This window comes from Podarcis vaucheri (assembly GCF_965113315.1).
Source record: "Podarcis vaucheri genome assembly, chromosome: 6".
In the NCBI taxonomy this organism is placed as follows: Eukaryota; Metazoa; Chordata; class Lepidosauria; order Squamata; family Lacertidae; genus Podarcis; species Podarcis vaucheri.
In genome coordinates this window covers 34687421-34701757 of record NC_138764.1, presented here as the reverse complement: position 1 = coordinate 34701757, position 14337 = coordinate 34687421, and the positions used below count along the sequence as shown (strand labels likewise).

At 44.3% G+C, this 14337-nt stretch overlaps 1 protein-coding gene across 4 annotated transcripts in view; it reads left to right on the top strand.

The window, feature by feature from the left end:
• Positions 1-484: 484 nt before the first annotated feature.
• Positions 485-14337, top strand: part of PKN2 (protein kinase N2) — a 55523-nt gene continuing 41670 nt past the window's right edge. The window contains exon 1 of one of the 4 annotated variants that reach the window (XM_082227799.1): positions 485-545. Coding sequence is in view for 2 of the 4 variants with exons in the window: in XM_082227798.1 (XP_082083924.1) it covers positions 7147-7197 (51 nt within the window). In the remaining 2 variants the exon portion in view is untranslated. Of the gene's footprint in view, positions 546-6798; positions 7198-14337 lie in introns of those variants that run through there. The other 3 variants (XM_082227797.1, XM_082227798.1, XM_082227800.1) reach the window with 3 other exon arrangements.

Sequence of the window (14337 nt, the reverse complement as noted above, 5' to 3'; positions counted from 1 at the left end):
GAAAGAGCTCCCAGGAGAGCTGAAGACGTTGATTTCAAATCCCTTATTAAAACCTGCTTCTTCAGGAACTGAGTGTGTTTGTGTGTGTGTGTTTATACATGACAGCACCTAATTTTTCCATCTTTTAAAAAGGATTTAGCTGTGCCTTTTCCTTGTTTCCCACCTAAATATAACCACTTCGAAAATGTGTTAAGTTTGAATGCCTCAACCACGTTGCTTGTGGAAAGTTAGTAAAAACTCAGATCTTTGCAGAAAATGGCCTTCTTTTAAAATCTTTCCATATCAACCTTTGCCTCAGACTATCCTTCAATGAAGTTAAATTAAGAAGATTTAAAAAAAAAAAAAGATGGAGGGGGTATGGTGTTGAGTCAACATCCTCCACCCTGTTTTCCATACTTAGTGAGCATGCTCCAGCTGACTAGTTTTCAACTCAATTTCTACAGCACCGTCAGCTTCTAAAGACAACCATGGGAGTGAAGGCTGCAGAATGGAACCTCTGGAATCAAGGTACCTCAAGAAGGAATAAACACTTAATTTATCTAAAGGTAAAGTTCACTAGATAACATGTTGTTTCCCCCTCTTTTTAAGAATTATTCTGTTGAAATAGCACTTCTTTTCTCTGTGTTATTTCCCATTCTAGCAAATATCCAGGGTGGGAGGGTGGTGGATCTTTTCGCTAGCAGTTAGGATTTCTAACATGTTAAAAAGGTAAAGGGACCCCTGACCATTAGGTCCAGTTGTGACCGACTGGGGTTGCGGCGCTCATCTCACTTTACTGGCCAGCATGTGGCCAGCATGACTAAGCCGCTTCTGGTGAACCAGAGCAGCACACGGAAATGCCATTTACCTTCCTGTCAGAATGGTACCTATTTATCTACTTGCACTTTGATGTGCTTTTGAACTGCTAGGTTGGCAGGAGCAGGGACTGAGCAATGGGAGCTCACCCTGTCACGGGGATTTGAACTGCTGACCTTCTGATCGGCAAGTCCTAGGCTCTGTGGTTTAACCCACAGCGCCACTTGCGTCCCTCTAACATGTTAGCCCCATGCTTGAAAAAGATTCAGTAGCATCAGCCAAATGGCCAAGAGAAGCCCACTGAAACTATCAAACTGTGTGATAGGAAAAGACCTTCAGGTGACAAGCGGCTAATAAGTCTAATAAATGAAATGAAATGAAAAGAGCTGTGATAGCAGGGCATCTGGTTTGCAAACAGAAAGTTCTGGGTTCAATCCCTGGCGTCTGCACGTAGGGCTGGGAGAGATCTTTGTCTCAAACGCTGGAGAGCAAGATAGACCAATGGTGTATGGAACCTTCCTATGTTCCTGAAATCTCCAAGGCCTTGGAGAATCCTATCTGAAGGATATTAAAGGCTGGAAAAGGTTAGGAGAGGTGCACATGGGTTGGGGGCATGCTCCCCCATGGTGGAGGCCCCAGCTCTGCCCAGCCAGGTGAAAAAATACTGCTGGCCTATCTCTTGTTGGCTGTAGTAGCAGCATATTTCAGGAGTGAAGCATTTGGTGGCTTTGAAATCCTCAAGGGGCCTCATCCTCAGGTCCTTCAGTGACATCAGTCTGAAACTGGTGAAGTTACAGTAATAATAATAATAATAATAATAATAATAATAATAATAATAATGGAAGAGGGGTCATGTGCTAGCAGATAAAGATTGGTTGCCTTTTGCTCATGCAACCATTGCACACAACCCAGAATTTTGGTATCCATCATCTCTGGAAACAGACTAAAGCTATTATTTGCATTAAAAAATGTGTTATTGCCCATACAAATCCAATGCAGCTTTACTAGAAAGTGAGTTCAGGAGGGCATTCAGATGTTGCTTGTTGGATTTCAACTCCCATAGCCAGCATTTCAAGCCCCTGGATCCTTATTTTTATTTAAATGGTACTACACTTTCCTGTCGTTGGGCAGAAAGGCCAATCATAGGGGTGTTCCATATTTTTTGTTTGGAGATCAGTAGTTTCACATCTGAGTTCTTTAACAGTGGGTGGATTTGCCATTTGTTCAAGTAGACGCCATCTGGACCTGATGATTTGTTTCTTTTAAATGTGGATTCTAATGCCTTTATTTATTTATCGTTTACTTGAGTCAGAGGCTTCCTCCTAATTATTCAGATGGGTTCTTTGCTATCTTAATCTTCGTATTACTTAAGAAGTTCAACAAACACTAGGTTGCTAAATGCAGATCTCAGCCTTAAATTTAAATATGGGGTAAGTGCATAACAGTAATATAGTGATAATATAATGAGGTTATCTTGGTTGACTTTAATATGTAAACACATGGGAACTGTAGTTCAACAACATCTGGAGGACACATTTGGTTTCTCTTGGCTTATAGCCTAAGCTCAGTTTGGGTTTATTCTGTGCTGTAAACTAATCAATGCTGTTGAAATAATAATGAATTGATTTTGATTAATTTAAGCAGGGGTGGAGAACTTGCGGCTCCCAGACATTGCAGGACTAATATCAGCTCTGACCATTGGCCATGCTGGCCAAGTCTGATGGGAATTGAGAGTACAACAACATCTGGACAAGCGTATATTCCCCGCCCTGCAATATATATAATTTATTCAGCCTGAGAAACCAGTTGACAGGGTGTGAAGGTTTTGATTTTAAAAAAACAGTTATTATTTAACAGTTATCCAAATATTAAGGTATATATGTCTGATGCCAACAGATGTGAAAAGGTAACCCTTTTCACCTTTTTCAATGAGCCACTGAGGCCAAGCAATTACAAAACTGTATCATCATCCAGGGCATTGGCAAACAGGGGGAAAGTGAAGATAGGTTTTATGTGAACAACATTGCTATGGCTGTAATAGTGCCTTTCAATTCACAAGGGTGAGCAGCAACAGCAAAATAGCAAGTTGAAAATTGTGGTGGATTTAGTCATTGCTTTGTTCTTCTGGGAAAAAGTTTTGTCATTTCATAAGCTGGAATTTTGTGCCAAAAAGAGAATCATGAACTGGTTGTTATGTATGGATTGTGACTAAATTTATAATTGCTCAACACCGAAAGCATATCAGCAGCCAAACACAGGATAATGGTTTCCTAAGAACTGGGATATTGCCAAAATGATGAAACTGACCTATTACCTTGAAGAGGAAATGTTTTGATAAATTTTATGCTAAATTTATCCTTTACTGGAAGAGCAGAAACAGTACATTTTTAAAGATTGCTGAGCATTGTAAAGTTTTTAAACTTAAATTTAGGTTACAATTTTTTTCTGATTAATTTTTTTTAATGAATTGTGCTATTATCTGTTTCCTGAAAATATATATATATATATATATATGCAGGTTTTGGTGTCTTCGGAATCTACGAAAGCATATATATATATATATATATATATTATATATATATATATATATATATATATATATATATATATATATATATATATATATATATATATATATTTGCTTTCGTAGATTTTCACGGGTACAGGAATGCAGGTTTTGGTGTCTTCGGGTGTCTTCCCGTGTAAGAGTCGGGGTGTCTGTGCGACGTTTCGACGAGGTCTCACTCGTCATCTTCAGGCTGGTGCTTTCGGCTTCTTGTTACCGGACGCCCTTCACCACCGTGATGTTGTCATTCTCGTCCGCCTCGAAGGTGACCCTCCGCGGGGCGCTGCCTCCGCCGCCCATCGTGACCCGGCTGCCGGCGAGGGTCGCGCACTCGAGCGCCGACTAGGCCGCAAAGCAGCAGAAGACGGGACAAGGACTCTTACACGGGAAGACACCCGAAGACACCAAAACCTGCATATATATATATATATATATATATATATATATATTTGCTTTCGTAGATTTTCACGGGTACAGGAATGCAGGTTTTGGTGTCTTCGGGTGTCTTCCCGTGTAAGAGTCGGGGTGTCTGGGCGACGTTTCGACGAGGTCTCACTCGTCATCTTCAGGCTGGTGCTTTCGGCTTCTTGTTACTGGAACAGAGCAGAATCTGGTGTTTGAGTTCCTATAAATACTGTTGAGGGGTGTGGTGTATAGCCTCCAACGTTCTGGGCAGAGAGGAAGTTCCTAGATTAGTGTGCCTTTTCTTCTTTTGTTCCTTAATTACTTGAGGGATATCTTGAGTGATTTCATGAGTGATATTCTGAATACCACTGGGTGGGTCATTAAGTTACAGAATCTCTCAAATGTGTTAATCGCCAATGGATACCAGAAAAACAAGGTTACGAAGCTAATCCAAAAAGAAACACCCCCCAAAAACCAAGACACAGAAGAAAACAATGGCATGGCCCTCCTTCCTTATATCAAGGGCACTACAGACAAAATTAGCAAAATCCTCCATAAACACAATATCAAAACAGCCTTCTGCACCAACCAAAAAATAGCCAATATCCTCAGAAACCCAAAAGACAAAATCCAGCTGGAAAACCAAGGGGTCTATGAAATACCCTGCAAAGTCTGCCCAGCCACGTACATTGGACAAACAAACAGACGAATAAATGCACGTATCGCAGAACACAAGAATGCCGTCAAAAAAGAAGAAAAAACTTCCTCTCTTTTCCAACACATGAAAGAAACAGGACACGAAATTAATTTTGCAGATTCCAAATTGCTCTTTAACATGGAACATCACCACAAGAGAATAATCATGGAAGCCATCGAGATAGAGAAACACCCTCACAACATGAACAAGCGTGACGACACGTCCCGCCTGCCAGACATCTGGAAATTAGCCCTCCCCACAAAAACCGACACCAGAACCAGAGGCACACAGAACGCCGTCACCAATCAACCACACCAGACCCAAACCCAGACCCTCTCCACAGACATATTACAGACTCCATCCAGTAGCCAAACTATAGTGGCACCTCCGAATGCTGCACCCCCCTGCAATCCCTACACAGATCTGGCTGGCACAAGGCACAAAATCACAGCTCGCCCCTATACACGAAGCCAAGCCAGAGCACAACTAAATGCAGCACAGCCATCTTCTCAGAAAAACTCTTCACAAGCTCAAGAGGTCAAGACACGAAAGCTTTAGCAACTAATCTACACTTAATGACCCACCCAGTGGTATTCAGAATATCACTCATGAAATCACTCAAGATATCCCTCAAGTAATTAAGGAACAAAAGAAGAAAAGGCACACTAATCTAGGAACTTCCTCTCTGCCCAGAACGTTGGAGGCTATACACCACACCCCTCAACAGTATTTATAGGAACTCAAACACCAGATTCTGCTCTGTTCCAGTAACAAGAAGCCGAAAGCACCAGCCTGAAGATGACGAGTGAGACCTCGTCGAAACGTCGCCCAGACACCCCGACTCTTACACGGGAAGACACCCGAAGACACCAAAACCTGCATATATATATATATATATATAGTTGAATAATTAAAGTCAACCAAAATAACCTCATTATATTATCACTATAGATGAACAAAAAAAATAAGTATGGCTTGTGCAAAGGTAGGTCCTGTCTATTCAAAAGTTTAGCATGTGGATAAAGACTTAGCATGTGGATAATGGTGATGTAGACACCGTATAATTTCCAAAAGCTTCTCCCCCCCCCCCCCGAGTCATGGGATAAGAGCAGAGCTGGATTTAGGTACTGAAGGTAATGGGGCCCTTTATATGTCCAGCTGTCCTTTGTCAACAACAAACTGTTGCTGTTTTTTTGTTGAATATGTGCTATATGGTAATTTAGGGACCTAATAGGTATCTAAAGCCATTTGCACGTGTTGCCATGCAACCAGTCCATGCAGAATGTAGGCACCCTATACAGCCATACCACGGGTTACAGACGCTTCAGGTTGTGCGTTTTCGGGTACAGAAGTGCCGAAACCCAAAAGTAGTGGAATGGGTTATTTCCGGGTTTCGGCGCTTTGCGCATAAGTGCTAAATCACACTTTGCGCATGTGCAGAAGCGCCAAATCGCAACCCACGCCTCCTGAAGGAATCACGTTCGCAACCCGAGCATCCACTGTATATAGAAATCAGCAAACCAGTGATATTTTCGGGAACGCGCTAGCAGGCCAGCCCCACTACTCACATCATAGGAGCCTACACAATACAAAACAATTGCTGTATGTAGATTTGTTTTTTATCTTATATTTTGGAAGTGTACACTGTGTTTGGTTTTTCTCCTTTAAATTTCTTGGGGGCCCCCAAGTGAGTGGGGCCCTATGATACAGCTTGTTTAGCTTTAGATAGGTAGCCGTGTTGGTCTGCCATAGTCAAAATAAAAAAAATTCCTTCCAGTGGCACCTTAAAGACCAACTAAGTTAGTTCTTGGTATGAGCTTTCGTGTGCATGCACACTTTCGTGTGCATGTATCTGAAGAAGTGTGCATGCACACGAAAGCTCATACCAAGAACTAACTTAGTTGGTCTTTAAGGTGCTACTGGAAGGAATCTTTTTTATCTTGTTTAGCTTATACGTAAATCGGGCACTGTTGCAAGTCCGTTTGGGGGCGTGCGCTTTCTTTGAACTCGTTGGGAGAGCATGCGCAGTGAGGTCAGAGCGGACTTTGCCGTGCCGGGGTGGAAACCCCGCTATATGACACGGGCTCCCCGAGAGCAGCGAGGGAGAAGCGTGCGACTGACTGGCTCGCGTGGGAAACAGAGCGAGAGAGCGCGAGCGCCGCGTCCCTCCCCCTTCCAGGCGAGGACTCCTCCTTCCGCTCCTCTCTCAGAACGCGCCCCGCCCCTACTCCCGGGCTTGGTCACGTGCTCCGAGCGGCCGCCAAGCAGCGCTGCTTTTTACGACAGGGTGACAGCCAAAGGGTGCGACGACGACGACGTCGAGGAGGAGCGGCGGCGGAGGCGCAGGAGGAGGAGGGAGGAAGGAGGAGGAGGGAGGAGGAACCACCACCACCCACTGGAGGGGTGTGTGGGAGGGTCGGGAACGGGAGGGCGGCGCGCGCACGGGCGGGAGCGAGCGCGAGACGCCCGTCCCGACGCGAAACGACACCCACCCCCTGTCCCCGTCCCTCCCCGTCCCCTCATGGGAATGTGAGGAGAGGGGGTTGACGCCCCCCCCTCAACCCTCGCCTCCGCCCCTGCCGCCGCCGCCTGAGGAGCGAGCGAGCGCCCCCCTCGGCCCAGACCCGCCTTCTTCCCACCGGCGGCGGCGCCCAGGTGCGGAGTCCAGAGCCAGCGCGCAGCAATGGCGTCCAACGCGGCCGAGAGGGAGATTTTCCTCACAGACCTGCAGCAGGTAAAAGAGAAAAAGTGGTGGCGGCGGCGGCCAAGGCTCTTTCCTTCGTACCTTCCTCCCTTCTCTCCTCACGGCCCGGAAAAGCTCTTCTTCCTTCCTTGCCGCCCTTTCCTCTCTCTCCCCCCCCAATCCCTTCCAGCCTGGGGCCTCCTGGCCGCGGAGGTGGAGCCGCCCCCCTCCAGGCCCCCTTCCTCGGCGAGGCACACTCTGCCTCCCAGTGTCATAATCTCCTTTGCTGCTGAAGCCGCTTCTCTCTCTCTCTCTCTCTCTCTCTCTCTCTCTCTCCTCAGGCCACCTTGAGGTGGGTGGACCCCAGGAGTTTTCCTTTCCCCTTTTCTCCATCCCCCGCACACACGCCTACCTCTTCCCGGTTTCTTTAACTGAAAGTAAAACTTGTCGTGTGTAAAGCACACAAACCTCCTCCTCCTCCTCCTCTTCTTTTTTCCTTCCTCTGCTTTTTAGCTGAAGGGGTGTGTGTGAAGGAATCTTCCAACAGGAATTGGGAGTTAACTGCACTGGGAACTGGTGCCCGCAGTTGTGTTTCTTTCTCTTTCTGACACACACACACACTCTCTCCCACTTTGGGCATACTGGTAGAGAGTGGGGAACCACCATCTAGTAACTGGGTAGCAGGAGAAGATACGAGCAGGTTTGTTTGCTTCCTTATGTACCTTTCATAGCTTCCTGACTAATCCTGTATCTCTATGGGGTGCATTTCCTGATTTTATATAGAACTGGCTTGTTCATCACAGTGAACCTCTCGACCTTTATTCTCCACAAAATTAGTTTCTTCTGATATCTCGCATGAATACAAGATGACAGCTCTCCCACATTTATAGGACCTTAGCATACGTTATCCATTTAACGGTAAATTGCAGTACGTTGTACACTCCTTGTATGTTGGAGTTATATTACTTACAAGTTCCATAAACTAGCAGCATGTATCCAATATTTCACATCCATGGTCAATTGGGAAATGAACTCCCGACCAGAAATTCTGTTACTGCCTAAGTGTTTATATGAAATAGTGCTGTAACATAATTGATATAGTTGTAGATGAATCCAAATATTTGCCACTAACTGTCAAACTGAATGTACAATGGGTGGATGTCAAGTGTTCTTCCGTTCCTAAATATACTGTAGAGTGTGAAAGTGACTGGAGGGCAAGGCCTAGCCTGAAAAGTATAGTGTAATCACTGCCACAGGCTGTGAAAGAAACATTGTGGACTATTTTAAACTAGCGTGGAATACTGTTGATACAGTAGCAGCATCACCTATATTTATTTTAGAAGATTTATAACTTGCCTCTTGGCTCCAAGAGGCTTCACAGTAGCTTACAATATAATTGAAAAAACACCTCTGATAAAACAGCAGTAATATCACAGTAACTGAGAGTTGAGCAGCAGTAAACCAACTGTAGCAGCAGACTGCACAGACTGGCAGGAGGTATAGAAACATCAAGTCAAGGACAAATAGACTAAAAAACAGTTTCTATCCAAGAGCTGTGGCCTTTTTGAATGCTGTAACTCGATAGTGAGACCTGGGAGTTTGTGATGGGTGTGGGTGTGGTTGGAAGGTGGTTTGTTTGGTTGTTGCTGTTGTTTTGCTTTTGTTGTTTTTAAGGGATGGCATCCAATTTCGTTGCACTTGTGCAATGTTGCACTAGTGTAATGACAATAAAGAATCTATCTATCTATCTAAAAGGGCATTCTGCAATCATAGAAGATACTTGATACTTCTATTGAGAAGGCCCTGCCTGTGTCCTTACCAACCATGCCTCTGAAGGCAAAGGAATATGAAGCTAGTCCTCTATTTACCATTACGAAAGGTGAAAGGATGCATGAGGAAGGATGCAATCCTCAACTATTCTGACCATTTAGGCCTTTATAGATAATCACCAGCACCTGAAATTGTAAAGGTTTGCAGTTGTAAGCCAGTTGCAACTGTTAACACCAGGGCTATATCTTCCATGAAGCAGGTTTCAGCCAGCATTCTGGCTGCTGGATTTTGCACTAGCTGAAGTTTCCTAACACTTTTTAAATGAAACCCAGCGTGGAGCATGTTACAATAAATTCAACATAGAAGTAACCAAAGCATGTGCAACAGTGGCCAGACCTGCTTTTTTCCAGGAAAAGGCATGGCTGATGCATTTACCCAAGCTTTGCAACAGTATTCCTGGTCACAATAGTAACCTAAGTATCCTAGAGCAAATTTAGGTCAAGGAGAACCCCCAGGATACGAACCTGGAGTAGAGGTTCTCTACTCACTAGGTGGTACCCCGAGGCTTGGAATAGCTTCTCTGTTAATTAGCAGCACCCTGTCTTTGCCAGGCTTAGCTTCAATTTATGTACTCACATCTGATCCATAACTGCTCAAGCAATGTTTAACGCCTTCTGCAGCCTCCCTGGCATTTGATGAAAAGGAGAGATAGTGCTAGGGTTCATCTGTATATTGGCAACATCTAGTCCAAATCCCTAAATTCTCTCCAACTGTTTCATTTTCATGTAAATGTTGAACAGCATGAGGACAAAATATAATGCTGGGGCATCCTGGAAGCCAAAGGCCAAGAAGGCGTGCAAAAATCTCAACACTGTTTTCTAGGACCTGCCCTACCAATAAGACCTTGAATCCTTGTGAAACTGCTTCCAAGCCCTATCCTGACCTAAAGGATATAATCGTTCGTAGTCTCAAAACTCATCTAGTCTGTCCGTTATCTCTGTTTGTTCGGGTTTTGGCAGATGGGAGAAGGAGACAAGTAATTCCTGCTCCATCGAATTCTCAAGATGGGTAGCCTTTGATAGGAGGGGCATGGGGGTCTCTGTCCAACTAATTAAGTCTGAGGGTGGAGAGGTAGAGCTCGTAGTAGATGGAATGCCCTCATTTTTAATTGCTTTCCTTTTAACTGGAGAGTTAACATTGAGAGGTCCAGCAGATCCAAGAGAGATGCACTGCCCTCATTTAGCTTCTGACATAGATCATCCAGCAAAACTGCCAAGGCAGATTGAAAAGGATTGTGGGAACCAGTCTTTTCCAAAAATGTCTATAGATTTGTAACACTTGTACACCTTGCCCAAGAATGGTAGGTAGGCTGGTAATTATCCAAAGATGTAGGATCAAAGAAATGTTTTTTTCAGCAGTGGCAGAACTGATGGCATCTCTCTCTCCCTTAAAGAAGCATTCACTACCATTTAGATGGTTCCTTTTGGTCAAGAGGGCATGTAGTCAGTCTCAAACCTCCAAGCAACCTGTCCACATGCTCAGGCAGAAGCAACTCAAACATATTCATCAACTGGAAAGCAGATACTGTGGATACATCCATAGTTTCTGTTCCTGAAGATGTGCAGTTGTAAAGAGCAGGTGTGAATGATTTCATCTGCAAAGTGTTGTGCAAAGTCACAGTAGGCCACTGAGGGGCTACCAAGGGTTCTTCTTTGAGGACTTGGATTTGACATGCTCTTCACCACTTGGAGCAGCTCTGCTGGATGACACTGTACTGATGAGTTGCAGTGGAAAAGTAAAATTTTGTGAGTGATCATGTCAATTGCTCAGGTCATTTCCCCATACCATACCTCTGACATGATAGCCAGTCATGTTAGCTAGAAACTACCCAAGAGCAGTCGGAAATTAATTTGGATCCATCAGTCTCCATGAGCAGACCATCCTGATAGTTTTACAGAGGGTATGAAACCCTGTGAATCTACATGGGGTAGTGAACTCCTTGGTTATGGATAGTTATTTTAAAGCCATCCACCAGCGGTGTGTCCAGTCCAGCAGTGTGTGCATGTAGATAGGCCCATAGTTGTCATGGAGGCCATGAATTCCTGACCACCACAGATGAGGGTACATTAGTACTTGATAATATTAAATCCCCCCCCCTCCAAAGCAATGCCATTGGCTATTAATTCCAAGAGTTAAAGTGCATGTTGATACCAGCCTCATGACAGACTTTTTGTATTGCTTTCATAGTTTTGTCTTCTTTTTTTGTTTTTCCTATGGAAAAAGTCAAAATATTTTCTGCCAATTTTCTTGATAACACATGGTGTTGCAAAAAGAAGCATACTGTGTATTTTACACATTCTGTTTCCAGAATTTGCTAGTGTACAGAAGGTAGAAAGAGAAAGGAAGCAGCAAAAAGCCAAGAGCAGGATTGAAAAAACTTCATACATATGGTCACACAGGCTCCTAAAAATATGATAGCGGCTCTCAGGATTTTAAAATAGTTTTCCATAATTGATTGAGAGAGACGTGACTTTGTAGTGACATGGATGCTGCTGTTAAAGCAAATCCAGTTGAGGCATCCAATGTGACGTTTGTTATTTCCATATGATGAGAATTTATGATGTTCACAAGATACTTGCCCCAAGGCATCTGACCACATGCCCTCTGGACCCCTGCCCTTCTTGGCTGGTTAAAGCCAGCTGGTGTTACTGGGTGGATGAGGAAGTGCTAGCTGCTCTTAAAGAGTTGGTGATGTGACTGCACCTTTAAAAACCCACCCTGTGCCCAATGGTGTGTAAGAACTACCAGCCAGTTACCAATGTCCCATTCTAGGAGAACGTGGTGGCAGAGCAACTGCAAGTGTTCCTGTATGACATTGATTATCTGCCTCCACTTTAATCTGGGGTTAGGCCTGGTTTCAGTGCTGAATCGGTTTTCATTGCCCTAATGGATGACCTATATCAGGGCAGGAGGAGTGCATCCCTGTTACAATTACTTTCTCAGCAAATTTTGATACCACTGACCATGGTATCTTCCTAGATCAACTGTGCGGGATGGGTATTGGAGTCCCAAAGTAGCATCGGGGGAGTTCTCTTTGACTTCCTGGCACCTGTCCAATGTGGTTCTGCAGGGTATTGTTTTGTTTCCAGTGCTATTTAACATCTATATCAGGCATGGGCAAACTCTGGCCCACCAGATGTTTGGGACAACAATTCCCATCATCCCTAGCTAACAGGGCCAGTGGACAGGGATGATGGGAATTGTAGTCCCAAACATCTGGAGGTCCGAAGTTTTCCTATGTCTGATCTTTATGAAGCCACTGGGAGTGGTCATTAGGAGTTTTGGAGCAAGGTGCCATCGGTTTGCTGATGACACACAGCTGTACCTCTACATACCATCTGAATTAGGAGAGGCTGTGCAACCTACGGACCAGTTTCTGTTCTGGATGAGGTTGCTTGGGGAAATGTAGCTTGGGAAGGTATTCCTGGAAATGTCTTTGTCATTAGGCCAAAATAATCTTGGTGGCTAGAAGTGCTTTTTACCTGCTTTGTCTGGTACAGCAGTTACATCTGTACCTGGACCAGGATAATGTGGGCACTGTAGTCCACACATTGCTAACCTCAAAACTTGATGTCTGAAGAACACTTTTCCAGCTGAAATTCAGCAAGCACCCTCACTTTGGGCTTTCAGGAGTCTCTTGAAGACTTTTTTATGTTGACAAGATTCCTGAATTTTTCCCTGAATTGACTCTGTTTTTAAAAGGAACTTTGCTCTTTAAAAATTTAGCACCAATCGTGAAGATAAGAAAAGTTGTATACCTCTTTACAAGTGGTAAAAGGTTTAGGGAGAACTAGCACTATTCATGCTCAGCTGAGAGCTGGTGGACAAGAAAATGGATCTATTATTCCTTTGTAAGACCCCCACTATCATGACAGTTTTATAGTTGTGAGCACAGGTCACTGATTGTACCCTTCAGTTTAATACTAATACAAATTTGTCAAAATAGGATGGAAGTCCACATTGTACGGGACCTGATTTAGTGATTTTATGTCTTTTGTTTAATCCCAGCATTTGATTAAGTCACAAATGTTTGTTATCTTTTGAAAGTGGGTATTATTCAGAAAGCATATTTACAATAGTGGGAATATGCGTCACAGCATATGTAATGCAACCTGTATTCCTTAACTACAGATAGGAGATTGGGAGCACCCTGTGGACTTAAATGTTTCTCTCTCATTTATTTACCTACTTGTGCAGGCATTCATCATTCTCTAGCCATTTCAGAGATAGCTGTGATTATGACTATGCCAGCATTTTGCTAACCAAAGTTGGTGCCAACCACAATTTGCACCCACGGTTCTAAATATCCAGCTCCTAAGGTGGAGTGGAGAAGCCAAGGTGTATTTGCTGTGTGCTGGCTGTATGCCTCTGGGCACCTGGCTAGCACAGAGTCAAAACAAGCTTCCAACCTCTTCCCTGTGTCCATTCAGAACTGGAGCAAGGCAGAAGTTTGCTGTCTCCAATTCACCTCCAGTCGCAGCTCCAAGCTTGGAGCTCCAGAGAGGAGATTGGGTTTATCTTTGACTTAAGCTGTATTGTGTGAGGTCTGGGCAACACCCCACCCATTACTGGAGGAGCATGGTTCTTGCAACCACAAATGTTTGGGTTGGCCAAAATTTGTGGACCACTTGAGCCAGGCCATATAATTTTAATCTTATTTCCTGAGCACCTGGCTTACAAACCTAAGAGCAGGAAGTCTCAGAGACTTTATCCCGGTTAGAGGAAACATTCATAGCTCCATAACCGGCATAAAAGGCCAATCTGAGTGGATCTGCCCCAGTTGAAAGGAAAGCTCAATATAGAGGAAGAAGAGTTGGACGTTTGAACTTAGACCTTCACCTGTGACTGGCTACGGCTGACAGTCTTGATATCAGGAAATACAAAAAAATATATATAATTACTGTTACTTCATATGGCATTCCCTGTGAGGGGCAAATAATGTTATGTTTGTGTGCTGGTTGCATTATATTAAATAGAATGAAAACTTTGTAGAGGCCTATGCGTTGAGCCAGTAAGATACTTTGATCTCTTAATACCAACACTTGAGTATTTGGTAGTACAGTGGTACCCCGCAAGACGAATGCCTCGCAAGACGGAAAACCCGCAAGACGAAAGGGTTTTCTGTTTTGGAGGCGCTTCGCAAGACGAATTTCCTTATGGGCTTGCTTCGCAAGACGAAAGCCCATAGGGAAATCTCTGGGGACCTGTTTTAAATTGCTGGCGGTCGGGAGCAAAGACTTTCGCCCACAGCCGGCCTTCAGAAGAGGTCCTGGACCTCTTCTGAAGGCCGGCGGGGGGCAAAAGTCTTTGCTCCCCCCCCGCCTGCCTTCCCGGGACAGCGGAGACTTCTCTGCTGTCCCG